The sequence below is a fragment of the Paroedura picta genome, chromosome 4 (genome assembly GCF_049243985.1).
Source record: "Paroedura picta isolate Pp20150507F chromosome 4, Ppicta_v3.0, whole genome shotgun sequence".
NCBI classification, from domain to species: Eukaryota; Metazoa; Chordata; class Lepidosauria; order Squamata; family Gekkonidae; genus Paroedura; species Paroedura picta.
Genome location: NC_135372.1, coordinates 43,291,600 through 43,311,124, shown reverse-complemented (window position 1 = coordinate 43,311,124; position 19,525 = coordinate 43,291,600). Strand labels below are relative to the sequence as shown.

Below are 19,525 nucleotides of genomic sequence, written 5' to 3'. Positions count from 1 at the left end.
AAAATTGCTGCCAAAACCAACAACAGAGAGAGGGAAAGCAGTGGTTGTCACAAAGAAGGTGGCATTAATGACTTCTGGACATCATTCTCTACAACCCCTACTCAGCAAGAATTGTGGACGGAGCACTACCTTTGGAAGACAGAACACTAAAGATTTAAGGCATTCTAAAATAATATTCATTTTCCTTACAACTATACAAAGGCACAGAAGCAGTAGGCAGAAGACCTGCTACCCCCCATCAGATCCCAGGGAAAGAGATCTTGTAGTTCACATACTTTACACAAAAAGTGTAAAGATCCACACTCAAAATCTACTGCCCCCCTCTCAAATACCTGCCCTTCCAATCCTTAACCTATAAGAGGTCACCTTTACCAAACTCTCCTGGACCCTTATCAGAGCACTCTTAACAATTAGCACCCATTAAAAAGTTGCATCAATTGAGCATTCTGAGCCACTGACCTAAGAAAAGCTCATCTAGCAATGACACTTTAAGACCAATGAAGTTTTATTCAAGGTATGAGCTTTCATGCGTACACACACAATGTTCGTGCACACAAAAGCTTACACACAGTATAAAACTTTGTTGGTCTTAAAAGTGCCACTGGATTCAAACTTTGTTTGATTGAAAGAAAAGGTTCAGCTCAAAATCACATAATGTATCATGGGAAATTGGAGATTTGAACCTGGGTCCTGCACTGACTCTCTTTCCACTCCAAAGTAAGATGTCTTAGGGACATGCCCCCATTTTCAACACTACTTTTCCAGGTGACAGTAGACTCATCTAAGACAACAATCCAATCACTAATGATTCACAACGCTTCAATAATGTAGTCGTAGGCAGAATTATACCCTTCTAAGGTCATTAAAAGGAGATGGAACCACTGTTTAGGATTGCATTGTTAATGGCTTGGTGGCAGGGAAGGAAACTTTTGCTGTGTGCAAGTTCCTGAGTATACGTTTATCAACACACAAAGCTGACTTTGGGCTTGTAAGAGCACATCCTACAATAGGCAAATCAGTGGAGTTATGGGAAATGCTAATGCCCCACAATATGCACACTGTCATTTCTTGCTACAGCAAAGCCAGATGAAGAACAATATAATAGCAACTTTCTCCCCTAACAGTTCAGCAAACAAGATGCTTTGCAAATCCTTACTTAATACCATGTTATGAGGGCTTTGCCTGTTGGAGGCTACAAAGGGTCAGCCTATAATAAAGAATAGATTATCTAAACACAATTGTGAAAAGACTGGGAAATCCTTTGCAGTAAGAAGCAAATGAGACATGAATATTTATCTGAGGGATTTCTTCTCCCTCTAAGAACAAAAGCAGGGTGGTTTTTAAGTCTCAAACCTAAGATAATCTTGAGGCTATTTTACGTATAATACGTATGTCGGTACAGCTGACGTTTTTGACACGGCTACCAACAATCATGGCAAGGGAAACGGAACACGGTTCATTTTAATTTGCATTTCTGGTATCGAACGGAATGTGGCCATTTGCAATGATGCAGAGCGGAAGTAGAAAAGGGGGCAAAACAACTCAAGGCCCCAGAAGGCTGAGTGCCCCCCAACACAGAAACTTGTATAATCAACAGTTAGCCTTGTGTGTCCATTTGACCTTGAGAGCAGGGGTTTACAGAGTCAAGGTATGCATGCCTAGTAAATGTGCATGCGTAGTTATTAATGAATTTATGATCATAATTAACTACAACATGCTAAAATATTTCAAGATTAATTTTGCTCCTAGTTTCTTTGATACACAAACCTGGGGGCAGAGAGAGCCCTTGCAAAAGGGCTGTCACCGAAAACAGCAACCTATGTTGAAAGTGGAGGCACTTCCACTGAAATTTCTAGTACTACATAAGACATGCTACAAAGCCAGTGCTTGGAGTGGCGGATTGGGGTTGGAGAGTCCCAGGTCTGAATTCTTGCTGTATCATGGAAACCTGCTGAGTGGTCTTGGGCCAGTTACACACTCACAGCTTAACTTACCTCACAATTTGTTATTATGGAGATAAAATGGAAGAGAGAATGTTTTTTACTTATTTAAATTTATAACCCGCCCTTTCCGCAAAGGCGGATTCAGGGCAACAGACAACATATGTACTGTAATACAATTAATCGCATTAAAAAAAAACATGTTCCATTTATAAAATCTAAAATCCAGAAGTCTACAGCCAGGATCCTAGGATCCTGGGTAGAGTGTGATCTAAGAGGGAGGTCATATTAGATGTTGGCTGTTTTACTAGGCTCAAGCATAGTCAACTTAGCCACTGTGGAGAGTGGCAAGTCTTTCTCACATGTTCTCGTATAGCTACCATTACAGGCATGTTTCCTGCCTGATTAAATAACGTGTAGAAAAGAGAGGAGATGGCAATGAACTTGTTTTACAATATTGGGGCATTTCATCTGAGGCTCTTGACCTTATAAAGGAGATGATAGATTACTTTATCCTTCAAGTCCCTTAAAAACTGGAGTTTTTATTATTTATTTGTTTGTTTATTTATTTATCTATTTATTTATATGCCACCCTCCCCGGAGGCTCAGGGCGGTTTACATAAGAACAGTACATGAAACAGTCTATAATATGTGAGTAACCATACAATAATAATAACTAATAGTTGTAACCATATAACAATATAACAGTATAAACAATATAAACAATGGCTTTGTATACCCCCCTCCCTGGAGGCTCAGGGTATTTACACAAAAACTTAGCAGAACGGGACGGCCCCGTGGTTGGACGATTCAGGCGATGATTCATCTAAGTTAGCAATATGGCTTCCTCCTCTCAGGTTCCAATGTTCACTGGAGAGACTGATTTCAGGACGTTATGGGAAGGAAACCAAGCTATCTTTACAATGGAGTTAATTTTTACCAGCCATGGACTTCTAATTTTAAAATACCCAAACTCCACAATTTGGAAAAGCTATGAGTCTGCTATACCTGCTCTTTAGTTAAACTGGGATGCAATGGTTAGAGTGTTGTACTAGGACAGTAGAAACCCAGGTTGTAATCCTTACTGAACCATGGAGTTTACTGGATGACCTTGCTATTTGCTTATTCAGCCATTTTTTTTCTTCTGAGAGGGACCTAAAATGGCTTACAAAAAGGAAAAAGTTCCAAATTACCTTGGGCCAGTCTCTCTCTCTGCATTATAAAGATATAAATGGGGAAGGGGAAACATGTTTGCTGCTCTGAACTCCTTGGAGGAAGGGTGGGGTCTTAAAAATGTGCTAGACAGGAACTCTTCAGGAAAGCCAACACAGTTAAGTTTGGCAGCAGCTGTGAAAAATCTATTTCTCTTCCAAGATATTGCAAAAGCAGCTACTGAAGGCGGGAGACTGTCTGCATGGTATGGAGAGACTCCCACACAACATGAAAGCAGTTGTTCTCCAGTGCTGGAAATTATACAGGACGCCATGGCTTGATTCCCAGCTTTTACATTCTTTCCACATTTGAAGAAGGACTATGGCATTAGCTTTGAGAATCTCCCATGTCATCTTTGCGTCAGCCGTCATCATAAAAGGATGAATTTAGATCCTGCTGATGCTATCTCTAGTGGATGCTATCTCTACTAGAAAGCAACTTTGATGAGTGTTCACAAGTCCATTGACACAAACAAAAGAACTGCTCGTAACTCATACGCCCACACCTTCCTTCATCCCTTTTTGAACAGGATTAGCTAAATATGGTGTGCAGGGAAGGGCTTGGGGAGAGGCCAATGATACAAGGAAAGAAGAAAGAAGGCGTTAGTGTTTCAGTCCTTATGTGAATAGAGTGTGACCTTGTGCAGAAGTTATGCTACCCAACTATGGCTTGGACACAAGCAGCACCTTATAGGATGACACAATTCTTCCCCATCTTGGACTCAAACTGCCCATTTCCTTTCGTTTTCAAAACTAAAAGTGTCTGTTAAATACTATATCTGCACCAATACTTCTCATCAGTTCAAGCCACATTTGTGAAACCTAACCATAGTTCTGAATGGTGGCTTGAGCTAACAATGTTTAGAGTTAACAGTCATGCAGATAGAACACTATATCACAGTTAAAGTGGAAGAGAAGAGAAAACTGGGTGATAAAGGAAAACAAGAAGAAAAAAAGATACGAAAGCCCCCTAATCTTCTAAGCAGTTAGAAGATCAGAAACTCTATAGCCCTATATCCTATCTGTAGATAGGGGCTAAGTGATCCTTTCTACCTCCCACTACAGCCTGCTGATCTCCCCTGAGACCATGCCCCTAGGAATCAGTGGGCCCCTGGGAACAGTGGGGGGGGGGCAAAGTGGGGGTTTGTTATAGGAGGGAGGAAATTGGTGAAAGTTACTCCCACTTTCAGCAGGACATGTGACTGGTAACCACCAATATTTGTACTAGTTCTGTTTTATTTTCCTTGAACTTTTTGCACAAAAGTCAGAAAAAGGTTTACTGTTTAGGCAACACACAGCTAGAAAATTAGACTATTTTTCTGTCACAGATTAAAGTGAGTGAAGCTTTAATGTATAAACAGTTAACATCTTCTTCTGAAAAGTGTGGCAAATCTAATAGGGCTGCGCATGAACCAGCTGGTGAACTGAAGTTTGTCACAAATGGTGAACAGTTTGTGGCTCACAAAGTGAGGTTTGAGAACTGAAGAATTCCTACAAACATTCATGAATTTTGATAAAGTTTGTGGTGGTTCATGAAGAGCAGAAAGCAGGGGCAAATTCCTGCTTTCTGCTCTTCATGGAAAAACAATTCAGCCACAGAGAGCAGAAAGCAGGGGCTTCCAAACAGCTCAGCTGTTTGGTTTAAATGGCTCTCAGCAACCCATCTGTTTGAAAATCTTTGTTTTCTGCTTTCTATGAAACTTTAAATGGCTCACAAACAGATATGAACCAATCTGGTGGGAAACCACCAAATCAGTTCATGGTTCAGCCAGAAACTAACTTGTAAAAATCTGGTTTGTACTCATTCCTAAAATCTACATAATATTTGATTGAGTCAGTAATGCAGAATCAATATCAGCTGAACAGAAATATGGTTTTCTACACTGTTGAATTCATCCTGAAAATATCTGGTACTTTTTAGGCAAGAGACAGAGAAACCTGGCACCATTACATTCTTATTTGTGTAGACAAATTACGCCTGGAAGCATTTCAGATTCCCCCCTTCCCCCATACACAGGTTTGTGCATTATATTTGCCCAGATTACTCACCTTGAAAGGAGGGCTGGAGTCACTGGGACGAGCAGAAAAATCAAATGAGATGATAAGGTCAACTCCTCTTTGTGGCCGCAAGATGAGTGGATAGGGCAGGTTGAATGTGAGTCCACTATCTACAACGTGTATCTTCTTGCTCTGGACATCTAAGGGCTCATATATCCTATCAAATTCATCAGGATCTAGCAAGAGTAAGACAAGCAAAGCAAGTAGGCAAAGGGATACTTTGAAGGCAATCTCATCAAAACTACAAATAGAGAAGCTCGTTTATAATAGGATTCTAAGCAGAATTGCATCTCCTTGTGCCCAATAACGAGAGTGGATTTATTAGGTGTAACTCTGTGTAGGACCATAATGTAATGAAGGGGATGTCGGGGAGAAATATTTTCTTTTCTACACTTGGAAGTATGTAATGCTTTTTGATATATGTAATTGGTTATTTAGTCCTTCCTTTTCTTTTATGTCCCTTTTATATTATCATCTTATTTTTTAAAATAAATATATTTATAAAAAAGAAGCTGGAAACAAAAGAGAGAAGGAAGAAACTAGAACTACCCTTGATGAAGGGCAGTGCAAGAACCTACAGGGGTTCACCCCAGTCCTCTGAGTGAAGAACCAGTCCTGCATGCTGAGCAAAATGACCAGGCATGCTTCTGTTCAGCACATGAGCTGGTATAGTTGAGCTAATGCCACTAATAAGCCATTACAAATGAATACATAAAGAAAAGCCTGATTATTTTTATTGCCATTCCACCCTATGACAAAGAAGAAGAAGAAGAAGAAGAGTAGGTTCTTATATGCTGCTTTTCTTTACCCAAAGGAGTCTCAAAGCGGCTTCCAATCGCCTTCCCTTTCCCTGTGAGGTAGGTGAGGCCGAGAGAGCCCTGATATTACTGCTAGGTCAGAACAGCTTTATCAGTGCTGTGGTGAGCCCAAGGTCACCCAGCTGGCTGCATGTCAGGGAATGCAGAATCAAACCTGGCTCGCCAGGTTAGAAGTCCACACTCCTAAGCACTACACCAAACTGGCTCTATAAAAGCGTATTGCTTTTGTGTGCTGAACTGTGTTGGACTGAAGTCTCAGTGCTGCAAGTTTTTCCATGCTGCTGATAGACCTGCATAAATAGACCGCTGTTGTTCCCAGTTTGCATGTCCAGGCAATAAGTAAATAAAGAATTGGACCAAGCCTTGTACTCTCTCTGGTGAATCACACAGATTCTGGTACATTGTTTAAAGTTTGCTTAAGAGGCATCTGAATCACATAACTTTGACATTTTTGGAGTTAACTCATGTTTACAATACATTTCAGACAAAAGTTTTGAAAAATTGATAATGGAAATGGTCAAAAGATTTCTTCAGGCAACTGTGGAAGTGGATTTTATTTTTAGCTGTTTGATATTACACATATAAGTATCTAGGATGCCATTTCCAAAAAGCAGCAAACAAAACAAAGCAACAGATGATTCTCAGTACTACCTACTGTATCTTTAAGCAATCTTTTAAAATTATCCTGCTTTTTTTCCAAGATAAGTAACATAATGAGAATTACTACAATTAAATTTAACATAGGGATAGGGGCAAACTCAGAAAGCTGTAAGGGGAGGCACACCAAATTTCTAATACCATCGCATTAGGAAGCAATAGTAATTCATTCAGAATTGCTCATTAAGTGCAGTGTTCCAGTATGCAATGCCAACCAGCACAGTACACATATAATGTATTTTAAATGTACATCGAAGAGGCGAGATACATTTTCTAATCAGTTGAAGGAACTACTTGATGGTTCTTTAAAGAATGACTTTTTTGTCAGAAGGGATTCAAGAACTGGCATAATATTCCCATAAACAAAAAAAACACTCTTTCCCTTCACTCTTCCCCGCCTAGGATCTTCCATAGCCTGGGAAGGGACTGGGGGGCATTTAAAGACTGGGGGGGGGGGCATTTAAAGAATGGCTGATCATCAGGATCAGGTTTCTGTGATTTGGCTATTTTAAACTGATTGGATAAGCCCCAAAAGTACTTAGCATTGATTTGAGCCAAATTGCCTATCCCTATAAGTCAGTGGTCACCAATCCCCAGTCCTGAGACCAGGACCGGTCCATAGATCTGTCAGTACCGGGTCGCGGCTCCTCCTCGTCCTCCTTCCCAGGTGCTGCCTCAGGGGCTACTCTGCCACTGGCTCACTTTTGGTGTGCTCCAGTGGCTGCCATGGCTGCTGCTGGCAACGCCCTCCAGTGGGCGGCTGAATGTCAAGGGCACCGGCGGAAAAGCAAGTGGAGCAGGGGCTCAGGCGGCATCCCTCAGCAAAAGACTACCTCCCCCCCCCCCGGGCCTCAGTAAAATTGTCAAGCGTTGACCGGTTCCCGTTGATAAAAAGGTTGGGGACCACTGCTATAAGTCATAGCAGATTTATAGCAATCTTGTTAGTGTTTCAAGGCAAGAGCTGAACAGTGAGCAGTTTGCCATTGCTTGCTTCTATATAGCAACCCTGGATTTCCTTGGTGGTATCCCATCCAAGTACTAACCAAATGCTGCTTAGCTTTCCAATATCTGACATGATCTGGCTTGCCAGAGTCATCTAAGTTAGGGCATTCCCAGGCGCATCCTGAAACTGGCAAACCAATTACATTTTAAGATGTGGTAAACTCACCCATCATTAGTACACACATGCAGATATACCACTAGATGAACACAACACTTAACAATGACTTTCTGGTATGTGGGCATTCAAGTTGAGCACCACAAACTGAATTTTTCATGTCTCAAGACCTGAACTTCAATTCTTCTTAATGGACTCCATTCCATGTTTAAGTTTGTCCTTGAGGCCAGGATTCAGCCCTCAAAGAATTTTAAAATCATTTAAAAATGGCAGCATCTCCATGGTGGACAGGATACCACACAATCATTTGGCTGAATCTGTTTGAGGTTTTCAAATTGATCAAACTCGGTATATCAAATAATTGATTTGAGTTGTGCCAAATTAGGAACCATGAATCTGAAAAGTACTGAAATGTATCCCCATGCACACCGCTAGTGACTTAATAGCACTTAAAAACACACACACATATAAACATCTGTAGATACTTTTAAAAACCTGTTTATCAAACGCTCTAAATTAGTTCACTTTTTCTGACATATGCATTCTCAGCATTGTTATGGGAGGAATTTAATGCAGGATGCAAAGGAAAGAAGCCCAAGCTGCAACTTTTTTCCCCTTCAAAAATCACTGTATTTGCATTCTGTTTTTATTCTTTACTTGGACGATATACACCATTCTTAAAATGACTGGGATATTTTGATGGATTTTAAAATTGGTTCATTTGTTGTTGTGCAGGAGGAAAGTATTTCTGCTCCCCATTCTAACCAAGTGGAAGGCCAATGCTTTTTAATCTTCTTCATGTAGGTTGTGTTTAGATAACAAAGAATGCCCTACATTGGTCCGGGCAAATTGCTTGAAGTCGATAATGGGTACTGGACTTGGCTAGCTAATCTAATTAAAATCAACTGTGCAGAGACAAAAGCAGCATGCAAGCCTAAAATACATCTCATTTCTTAATTGTGTGTCAATGGGGCAAGGAGGATCAACTCTGTAAGTGAAATTTTTATTACAGCCCATTGTGTTCAAACTGGATCTAAAAAACAGTCAAACTAATCCCACTGGAAGAACATGTGCTTCAGTTTCCATCCTTCACTAAAGGACTACTGCTCTAAGCTTAATTTTTTTTTTGGGGGGGGGGGAGGCAGGAATTGAAATAAGGCCTAGCCATAGCCTGATTGGATCAGCGCTCGACTACCAATGGGTCGCCCAAAAACAAAGCCTCCTTATATGCCATCATGCAAAGGCAGTGAAGTAAGACTTTTGCACTTAAAAACACACACATATATAAACCTTTTGCAATGACTCAGTTCAACCCTACAACTGCCATTCAGCCTCTTTCCCCCCACTGATACATTCTTCTGATTTAGATGCCCACTTTCATGCTCTCTGTAAATATTAGGAGTCAATAGCTGTAAACACCTGTGAGCAGATTAAAAAAATATTTAGCAGAACACAGATGGAAATGATGACATGGCCATTTAGAAGAGTGATTTGTATTAACAAATACTCTCCTCGGAGCTCCGATGTTATCTGGGCTTTTAAACACTTAGGGACAATTTACAACCCCATGATGACAAACAGTTCCATCTTGCCTAATGACATAAAAATGGGAGGGGGGAGCGGAAATATTGGTTATTACGGGGAACTCTGGAAGTGCCAGAAAATGAATTAAGATCTATCCCCTCTTGCAGTCCTTCCCAGGACGGAAGATTCCTCAAGTGCCTAATTAATAGGCAGGCAGATGCTGAATGCCCCGATAAAAATCTGCCACCCAGGAGTCAGTCCTTGACAATGGAGCCAATCCACTGTTCATTACCAAGACCCGACTGGTCTGGGAGGGAGTTCTGTTTTATTATTTCATCCTATTAATTGTGATTTGGAAATGTTTTCCTAAATGCTGGTCACTTTAAGCAGTTCTTGTTGGCAGCAGAAGAGAGGACTCTCAGTAATGAGTTTAAAATTGTGTGTAGAAAGGTATTGGCTAGATACGGTGGTGATCCCGGGGTACAGGATCGGATCCCCCCCAGGTTCCTGGGCTCGGTGTCAGATTGAGTCCGGGGCTACTAGATGATCTACCTCTGTTTTTTTCCATCACCAATTGTGCAATGGTAACTCTTATCAGCTACAATGGCTCTAAGACATTGGGGGAGGAGTTTATGATTTTACCGCCTTGTGATTTTGTAATTTTTACTGCCTTTTAATTATGTAATTTGTAAATTGTTATATATTATGGGGAATTGTTCTAAGCTTGCTGTAGAGCAGGGATAGTCAGCCTGTGGTCCTCCAGATGTTTATGAACTACAATTCCCATGAGCCCCTACTAGCATACGCTGGCAGGGGCTCATGGGAATTGTAGTCCATTAACATCTGGAGGACCACAGGTTGACTATCCCTGCTGTAGAGTGTATTGTATGAGGTTTTTATGAATTGATTATGTGTTTTATGATACGTTTTTACTGTGAACTGCTGTGAGCCAGTTTTTGGGAGCGGCAGTATAAAAATCTAATAAATTATTTAATTAAAATAAATATCAGGGGGGAATTTCACAGAGTAGTTCAATAGTGGAATCGGCTGCCTAAGGAAGTGATGAGCTCCCCTTTGCTGGTGGTCTTTAAGCAGCGGCTAGACAGATATTTATCCTGGATGCTTTAGGCTGATCCCACATTGCACGGGGGGTTGGACTGGAAGCCCTGCATGGCCCCTTCCAACCCTAGGATCATAAGCACAGAAAGGTGAGATGCAAATGTATGAAACAGATCAACAAGCATACATTCTTAATTTTTTTATGCGATTGCAATCCCTACGCTGACACTATCAGTAGTTTTCTGGTTTAGTGTTTTGTTTTAAATGCCTCATTTTATTACTGCTGATTTATTGTATTTTTAAAAAAGAAATATCTCCTCAATGCCATGGACAACTGGACCTGTAAGAATATTAGAGAAGAAAGCCACTTTGTGAAAGTAAATGCCTTCTGGTACAGACATCTGGCAATAGGCATTGTAGTCAAGTGAAAGTTGTATTCTCCTGCAGTTGTTCACAGGGAAAATTCGATGGGACACATATTGTATGGTGAGTAATAGCCAGGAGATCCAAGGATTGTCTGACAACTATGCAAGGGACATTCAGAGGTGATTTGCCATTTCCTGTCTCTGTGTCACGACCCCTGGTGTTCCTTGGAGGAACTACCATCCAAATCCTTGGAGGTCTCCCATCTAAATACCAGCCAGGGTCAGCCCTGCTTAACTTCCAAGATCGGATAGGATGGGGCTTGCCTGGGCTATCCAGGTCAGGATGCGACAACTACCAATATGCATGCATAGGACTGCCTTTCACATGTTAGGTTCATGGCATGAGAACAGCTGAAGGAAGACAGACTATGCACTCACCTGCCACAGCAGTGTCCATTTCATCGTCCTCAACAGATTCCTGAGTATTGAAGCCAGTCAGAGGGGAAAACGGATAGCATGTGTTCAGATTCAGGCCCAGCATGAAATTGTGCACTTTGCCTGCCCGTCCTTCTCTGGTGTTGAACAGGGCGCTGTCCCCCACAAGGGCCAGAAACATTCTCTGGACCCAGCTTTCCTGGCTGCTCTGTTGATGATCCTTTTCAACATGAGGGTTTTCTGAGCCTGTGTGCAGAGGATAAGTAGAGCAGTGACTGTCAGGACACGGGACATGGCACGGTCCCTTTTCTTGAGATTGTTTTTACAGATCGAAAACTGTCTCAGAGATGGGGAAGGGAGTGCAAACTGGCCATGTTTCTGCTCTAAATGGGCCTCCCTGAGTGCTTCCACCCTTATGGGATCCCAAGTGCATATTTAGCCTTCCAAACCTGCATCACGATCCTGTTTAGTTGAGGAATGATTCAGAGGAGAAAAACAGATGCAAGGGAAAGGATTGAGCATTTTAACAAAAAATATGGGTTTATATTAAACTTGTTGCTTATCATGGGGCAAAAGCCAGAAAATCTCATCTAGCTGTCCCCTCCAGGCTTTACAGTGTCAGGATCATTTCTGAGAAAAGGACAGAAGGGTTTTTATCCCCCTTCATCAGACTGAGATTAGCCACCAGTGCTACGAGCCAGAGGAAGAACTTGCAACGTGAATGGGTGAAATCAAATTGTCTGGGCTGTGTTAGGTGACTGTGCTCAACCTCATAGGAGCTTCCCAAGTCACACTCAGACCTGCGCAGTCATAACCAGGCATAAGCAACATTTGAGTTCAAAATATTCCCAGGGGCTCACACAGGGTTATGCCCCTACAATGAATAAAGGAAAGCTTTAGTGGATGTCTACTGATTAAACTTTTGAATGTCTGCAGACAATAATTAATGTTGTTTTAATGAAGAAGCAAAACAAAACCTCTTAAGGTCACTGCTAGTGACCTATGAAGGAAAAAGCTGATTTTACTAATCACTATGGAATTTAAAGTGGAAATGGCCGGACGAACGTAATGTTGGATATTTCCATCTCCCATTCCCCTTGTGATTCATGCTCAAGGAAAACTAGACGCTATCTGGCCCGATAAGAGCTGCATTTACGGGTCTTACTAACGTGCAGGAAGTAAAACATTCCCTGACAATGGACAGCATGAGAAAGTGGAGCTGGTTTGCTTGCTCTGGATAAGCAGAAGCAAGAACTGTTTAGGCAAGAGGAAAACCCTTATCTGCCCACTCTTTTTTGTTTTTGAATCCCTTTTTTTAAAACAGAGAGCAGCCTGTGAAAATCTCAAGTCGCTTCTGAAGATCTAAAGCAGGGGTAGTCAACTTGTGGTCCTCCAGATGTCCATGGACTACAATTCCCATGAGCCCCTGCCAGCAAATGCTGGCAGGGGCTCATGGGAATTGTACTCCATGAATATCTGGAGGACCACAGGTTGACTACCCCTGGTCTAAAGGACTCCCTGTGGTCAGCAGGTAACTGGCCATTCCTCGGATTATAAAGCCAGTCTTTGGAGTTCCCAATTCAGTTGTTTTGGCCTGATATGAAATCAGAACATGAAAATGTGAAGAACAAAAATTGACCTACCATTTTAGCAACCAGGCACCCTCCCTCATATTCAAAAAATATCCTGTCACTTTTTTCTCCAAAGGGGAACTATTGTACTTTGATAGAGAACTGCTTTATATCTTACAAGATTCAGGTCCAGTAGCACGAAAGATCAGTTATATTTCCAGGGTACAGGCTAGGCCAGGGGTAGTCAAACTGTGGCCCTCCAGATGTCCATGGACTACAATTCCCAGAAGCCCCCGCCAGTGAATGCATTCGCTGGCAGGGGCTTCTGGGAATTGTAGTCCATGGACATCTGGAGGGCCACAGTTTGACTACCCCTGGGCTAGGCTTTTTCAACTAGGGTTTTTTGACGAACCTGGAAGGGTTCCCTGAATAAGTGGGAGTTACTTGATTTATATATATATGTATATTTATATATATGTGTATATTTATATATATATATATACCATCCCTCCCAAAATGGCCAATGATGGGCCTGGAGCGGTCCTGGATGGGCATGTACATAGCTGTGCTTCCCAACCATATTCTGATTGTGCCACTTCTGGGGTTTCTGGAAGTCTGAAGAATATTTCAGGGGTTTCTCACTGGTAAAAAAGTTGAGGAAGCCTGGTATAGGCATTCAGGAGTCAAAACTCCCTTCTACAGATCTGGTGGAGGTACCTTTGGTTATTAAAAGATTGCAATCCGGAAATCTTGTTGTTCTTTAAGGGGCTACTGGACTTGAAACTTGTTCTCCTGCAGACCAACAAGGTGACCCACTGAAAGTTTGTATGCTTAAGTGCAAACAAACAAAGGCCAGTGAAGGTACAAGCCACTCCCTGTACCTTAACCTGTTAAATCCCCTTTCTTATTCACACTGGTTGGCAGATTGGTTTTAGTGGATGTAAATATGCACATTTAAGCTACTTTGTTTTTAATTTATTTTAAACCAAGTGTCAGGGAACATTTCCTCCCAAAAACAAACCCCCTGCCAGTCCTTTTCATTACCTCTAACTCCTTGTTTGTTTGTTTTTTTCTGTTACACCTAGTGTTGAAGGGAAACTTTAATACAAATGTTTGTAGGTATGTGGGAATTGACACATTTGGCATCTTCTCTCACCTTTCGGACCCTGTGACTCGTCATCGCTGTCTGAATCATTGCTCACCAGATGCCGCAGCCTAATGTTTTCTGTGGGAAAGCAGAAGAAATGTGTTGGTGCCTTAAAAGGCTGCATGAGAATGGCGACAACCAATAATACAGACGTTCTGAAGGAGGCACTAACAGCCATATTTGAGTAGTTCTAAAGACAGCTTTGGGTAATTGTTATAATTTTATGCCAAAGGATTTTCTGTATCCATTAAAAAAACAGATCATAACCTTCAAAATCAAAAGATCCAAGAAAAAGAAGTCTAACAAAAATAGTCCTGATGAGAGTTATTTTATAGCCAACTGACGTAACTGCGTTGAGCAGGGGGTTGGACTAGATGGCCTGTGTGGCCCCTTCCAACTCTATGTTTCTAAATCACTTTTGCTCCTCCTACTTCCCTGTTTAAAATACCCAGGCTTCTCAAAAGTAAGCAAAAGGAGTACGGATTGTCCTCAAGGTAATTCACTTCAGCAAAGGGTAACAGGAACCAAAATCCTGAAAGCTGAAAAGAACACTATTCTTTTCTCGAGCATAAAAAACAAAAGAGCCTAACCCGATTCTCAGCTTTTGGACATTCAAGATTTAATCCAAATAATGTGGCCATTTGGGGCTTTGCTTCTTTCAAGGGTGTTTGTAATCCCCTTTCACGTGAATACTTGGCAGAAGAAGAAAGCATGACCAAGAGGTAGGTTGGTATTACAATTCCCTCCTAGAATATTTAAATGCTCTACTACTGCAAGACCTCAAAAGCAGAAGTTACAAAGGAGCTAGCTTAAAATACCTCCCATCCTAGCCTCCTGACACTTGTGTCCTTTCTGTATCTGCCTCCCAGAAACAAGTCAAGCCAGGTTCTCTATGGCTTCAGCTACCTGGTTACTGCCATAAAGTCGCTGTCCAAGAGCTGACACCCACACTGGCATGGCAATGTATTCTAGCACAGCGGTCCGCAAGCTTGCGCCCGCTGTGGACCGCTGGTCCGGACTCTGGGGGGAGGGCGGCCCGGGGGCCCGCACATGCGTGGCAGCCCCAGCGCCGGCAAGGGCGCAAACGCGCGTGTGTGGCAGTCCGCGCATGAGCGTTTGCGCTGCTGCCATGCCGGCGGCCGCGGCTCCCCCTCCCGGCCCCTCCGGGCCACCAGCAAATCGGCCGCTAAAGCTCGGCAAGCTTCTCTTCCCTCCTCCCCCGAAGCGAGGCTTGCCGGGCCGCGAGCTAATCAGCCGCTTTGGTGGCCGATTTGCTCGCGGCCTGGCGAGCTTCTCGCTTCAGGGGAGAGGGAAGAAGGAGCCGCGGCCCGGTGCCAAGGCCTTCGCTGCCCGGCACCAGGCCGTGGCCCGCGGGTTGGGGACCACTGTTCTAGCACCATGATCTGTGTGCATCACATGGGCCCTACATACACCATTAGTGAAGTAACCTACACAACATAGACCAGCAACGTAAGAGAAAGTAGGCTTCTCTTGCAAGAGGAAGTCAGCCAATGCTGCTGCAGGAGCCAAACCAGTAAACCAGACAACGTCCTGCTCACACTAAAACAATCTCAGCTTGACTCAACGTCCCTAGCCAAGTCAAAGCTCATATTACGTTACTAATGGTTCATGCTTCTAGGCAATTTCAAAATTTAAAATGTCTCTCCAAATGTGCATTGGTCAAAAATATGTGGTTATTGATATAAAGGAGGGTTTTCAAATATTATTTCATGTTTAATTTCCATAATGTTTGTGTAGATACTCACAACCTATTTTCTCATGAAAACAGCTATAGGCTCATCATAAAATTTGCTGCATTGTAAAAACTTGATAATAAAAGAGAATATCATAGGTTTACCTTTCAATCGTTTTTTTTAAAGGCACAAATTAATTGGGAGAGATATGCCTTTGGGGAAATTAACAGGAAGGTTCCTTCAATATATATTTAATTAAAACAGCCTTCATGAAAGTGGAGCGCTTACACAATTTACATCTGCATGCATGCCCAGTGTAGATACTTATCACAGTTATGTCATGGCAGATTTACATATTTCTCATCCACTCTTCCTAATTCTACAGTTACTCAGACACTCTTCAAACTGCTGTAGATACTAGCAGGATACAGTAAAGGCAAAGAACCTGACATTTATGTGGGATAAAGAGGCAGAGCCAAAAAGGAGTCAAAGCTAGATGCTCAGGGGTTTAAGCACTTTGGCAGCAATCCAAAACTGTTGAAACCAAGAGCCTAAATGCATTTGTTTGGTTTTGCAGCTGGATTCAACCAATTAGAAATCCATTCCCAATGCCTCTGAAATATGGTGGATTTCATTGTGGAATTCAGACAGTACTGTACTGTAGAGTACTGTACATGTACGTTCAATTTATTTATTTAGGATCTGGGAGACCAGGGTCAAAATCTCTGCTCTGCCATGACCCATGAGGGCTTTCAGCAAGACTGACCTGTTCTAACCTGGCAACTGGCCGAGTAGCCCCATATCAGCCTCCGATTCAATAACTGCTTACATCATTATGGTCACCTACAGCCGCATGTGGTCGCTCCTTAGGAAGGAAGCACCTGAACAAAAGGCCTACACAGAGCTACAATGTAGCTTTTTTGAAAACGAGGATTAGATCAGCTAAATCTTGAGCAGCTAAATCCTTTAATCAATACCTTCATATGTAAATTAACAGCACACTGAAAAGTGGCTGGCTTCTGACCTCCTGTCTGATTGTAACCCTGATATTTCTAGCCAAGTTGCTAGGTTTCTCTCCACCAGTTCCTTTTCAGTTCTATGTCATTCAACAGAACTTACTTCTGGGAAAGTGTCTCCAGGATTGCTGCCAAAATGTCACAAACCATAATTTTAGACCATGCTTCCTGGGGCATTACAAGAGGAAAATTGGAAAGGAAACATTTTATAATCAAGGCATTCGAGGACCAGATCCTTGTTTTAAAATGTACCGCACTCCACACAAATATAGAGGAGAGACAACAGCATTTAGAAAAGCAAAATAACTGTTGCAGGCCAGCTTTCTTAAAAAAATTACCTAGTTCTTCCTCCATTGTGGGTCCTTTATTATGAGAATTGGAAACTCCAAGGACTCTGTTGAATAGTATAGCAAATGCACTTCCCCAGATACCTGAATAAAATTTTAAAAAATAATTAATTTGAAGTTTATTATGAATTATCAATTAAACACAACAAATGTTGCATTAGGTGCTATTTTATCTTTCATTTCAACTTCACTAAGGATATTTCAGCCTCACTGAAGACCTCCCCAAAACAAGTATTACCATTATTCTGGGCAAAAAGGACCTATGTTTGCTCATCAATACTTAATTCAATTTTGGGATTATATTTGCCAGGTACAAATGAGCCTTTCTGGCAGCTTGAACATCAAGGGGTAAGATTTTCATCAATCATTTCAGTAGGCTCTTTCCAAAGCAAGACAGGCATAGGTATATGCATATACTAATAGTTAACTGAAGTCAGTGGGCTTAGAAGGGTATAACTGATCCAGACTCTGCAGTTGGTGCAAAATGTGGCTGCCCTGGTTCGGACTAGGACCCTTTGGAGGGTTCATATGCAACCTGTCGTCCAGCAGCTGCACTAGTTTCCAGTTGTAATCCAGGCCAAGTTTAATGTCATGGTTTTAACCTTCATGGCCATACACAGCCTGGGCCCTGTGTACCTATGGGACCGCCTTGCCAAATAAGTCTCCACAAGAGCCTTGCCCTCAGCCCAAACACACAGGCTAGTGGTTCTTGACCCCAGAAAAATTTAGCTGGCATCAACCAGAGCCAGGGCCTTTCTGGCCTTGGCTCCTACTTGGTGGAATAAGCTTCCAGAAAACATCAGAGCTCACTGAGTTCTGCATGGCCATTAAAACAGAGCTCTTCCTTCAGACCTATGATTGAAGCCAGTAAAACATTAAATATCAGCGTCTAATTGGCCTCCCTCCTGTATCGTACCCCCACCCTCGAACTGTTAAATTGCCATTTTAATCTACTGTGCTTCACTGCCCTGAGCAGAGAGGGCGACCTACAAATCTAAATAAATAAAATAACACTGCTTAGAACTGCACTGTAAACCGTTCTGAGAGAAAGATCATTTCATTCTAAGCTATATAAAGATTTCGAGCTGATTTGGAAGTTGAATTTTTCATGGACATCGACAAACTTCTCTTGACTGCTTTAACTTGCAGGGATATGCATTTATTTGATTTCACTGGGTGGGTCAAGGTTACCAAGAAGTGGATTTCTCATCACTGCAGCACTTGCTGCTGATAAAACGAACGAAAAAAAGGGGATTTCAATCCAAAACAGACTAATTAGCCGTACCCCCCTCTCCCTTTTTTGTTCATTTACATTAACCACCGATGCTAGCTGGGCATAATCAAGCCCGTCTCTCCATTACTGCAGTTCACACAGAGTGGGACATTCAGCTTGCTGACCTAATATCTAGACCAGATCTCAGTACTGATAAATAACAGGCACAGTGTTTTGTGGCTGTAACTGACTACATTCCTAAAGAATCTGAATTTAGCTTTTACATTGGAGAATACTATCCTGATGATCTGACTGTAAAAGGAGGCTTGACCCAGTGGTGTGGAAAAGCAAAGGCCAGTCACGCAGAGTGCTAGCCATGGCCACCCGTTGAAAGCCTCAAGAGCTCTAATACCAACGCAGCAGTCAAAACCATTCTCTCAGCCACATTCTGTATCAGACAGGATAATTCAAACAGGTTGTGACACTCAGTTAAAAAAAAATTGCTGGCAAGTCTCAAATTCAAGTCTCAGCATTATAAGATTCACACACACACATCACAAGATGGGATCAAGTTGTTATGAGATACTTGGAGAATTTAGAACAAGAGGATTATGTTTCCTTTTTATAGTACGATCAAAGATAAACAAGTACCTGAAATATTGAACAGCAAATGGGGGAAGGTTTAAAGGTGGCTCACTGTTCAGGATTGGCTGGGGGCGGTGGGGGTTACAGTCAATTGCTTACCCATTAGGAAATGCAAGGGGTTTTCTGTGTACCGTTTCACTTCCGTTCCCATAAAAAATTTGCTGCCAAATAAATTGGGAGGCATGAAGGTGCCGTATTTAGCCATACCAATTTCATAGGGACTGAATTCCACCCAATCTGCATGGAAGAAAGAAAGGACGGTTATAACACCACCCCCAAAAAAACCCAAATAACATTCCTTGCACAGAGGATCTTTAAAGGCTTGACATAAATCTGATTATTTCCCATCCGCCATCTATGCAGCTACTCAGGTGAGCAGACAGGCAGCATAAAGAGTCATCAGAGGTAACCGGAAACCTTTGCATACCACTTATCACACCTCTCTCTCCTTTTATATGAGCTACACAAGACTCTTTCCCCAGCAGAGTTATAAACAGGATGCAGGCAATGGCATCTTCTTCCACTGGTCCTCTTTTGTTGCCTGCATTTACATGTAAACAGAGTCAATGGGAAAAGCTCTGCTGAGACTTTTCATATCTGGCACTGCTCTTGTGGTGGACTGGATCATGTCCATTGTGACAACTTTCCCAGATGACTTTGCTCTTCATTGAAGATAATAGAGAGAGAACACTTCCAGGAGTGCAGCTA

The 19,525-nt window shown here is 42.1% G+C and overlaps 1 protein-coding gene across 4 annotated transcripts in view; it reads right to left on the bottom strand.

Moving 5' to 3' along the window:
- The window catches only part of PLA2G4A (phospholipase A2 group IVA), a 108,274-nt gene that overhangs the window by 12,004 nt on the left and 76,745 nt on the right, over window positions 1-19,525 (bottom strand). For all 4 annotated transcript variants that reach the window (XM_077332672.1, XM_077332673.1, XM_077332674.1 and 1 more), the window contains 5 exons: window positions 18,917-19,054; window positions 16,951-17,043; window positions 13,912-13,980; window positions 11,188-11,430; window positions 5,201-5,385 (listed from right to left, as the gene is read on the bottom strand). In XM_077332672.1, coding sequence (XP_077188787.1) covers window positions 5,201-5,385; window positions 11,188-11,430; window positions 13,912-13,980; window positions 16,951-17,043; window positions 18,917-19,054 — 728 coding nt within the window. The remainder of the gene's footprint in view (window positions 1-5,200; window positions 5,386-11,187; window positions 11,431-13,911; window positions 13,981-16,950; window positions 17,044-18,916; window positions 19,055-19,525) is intronic.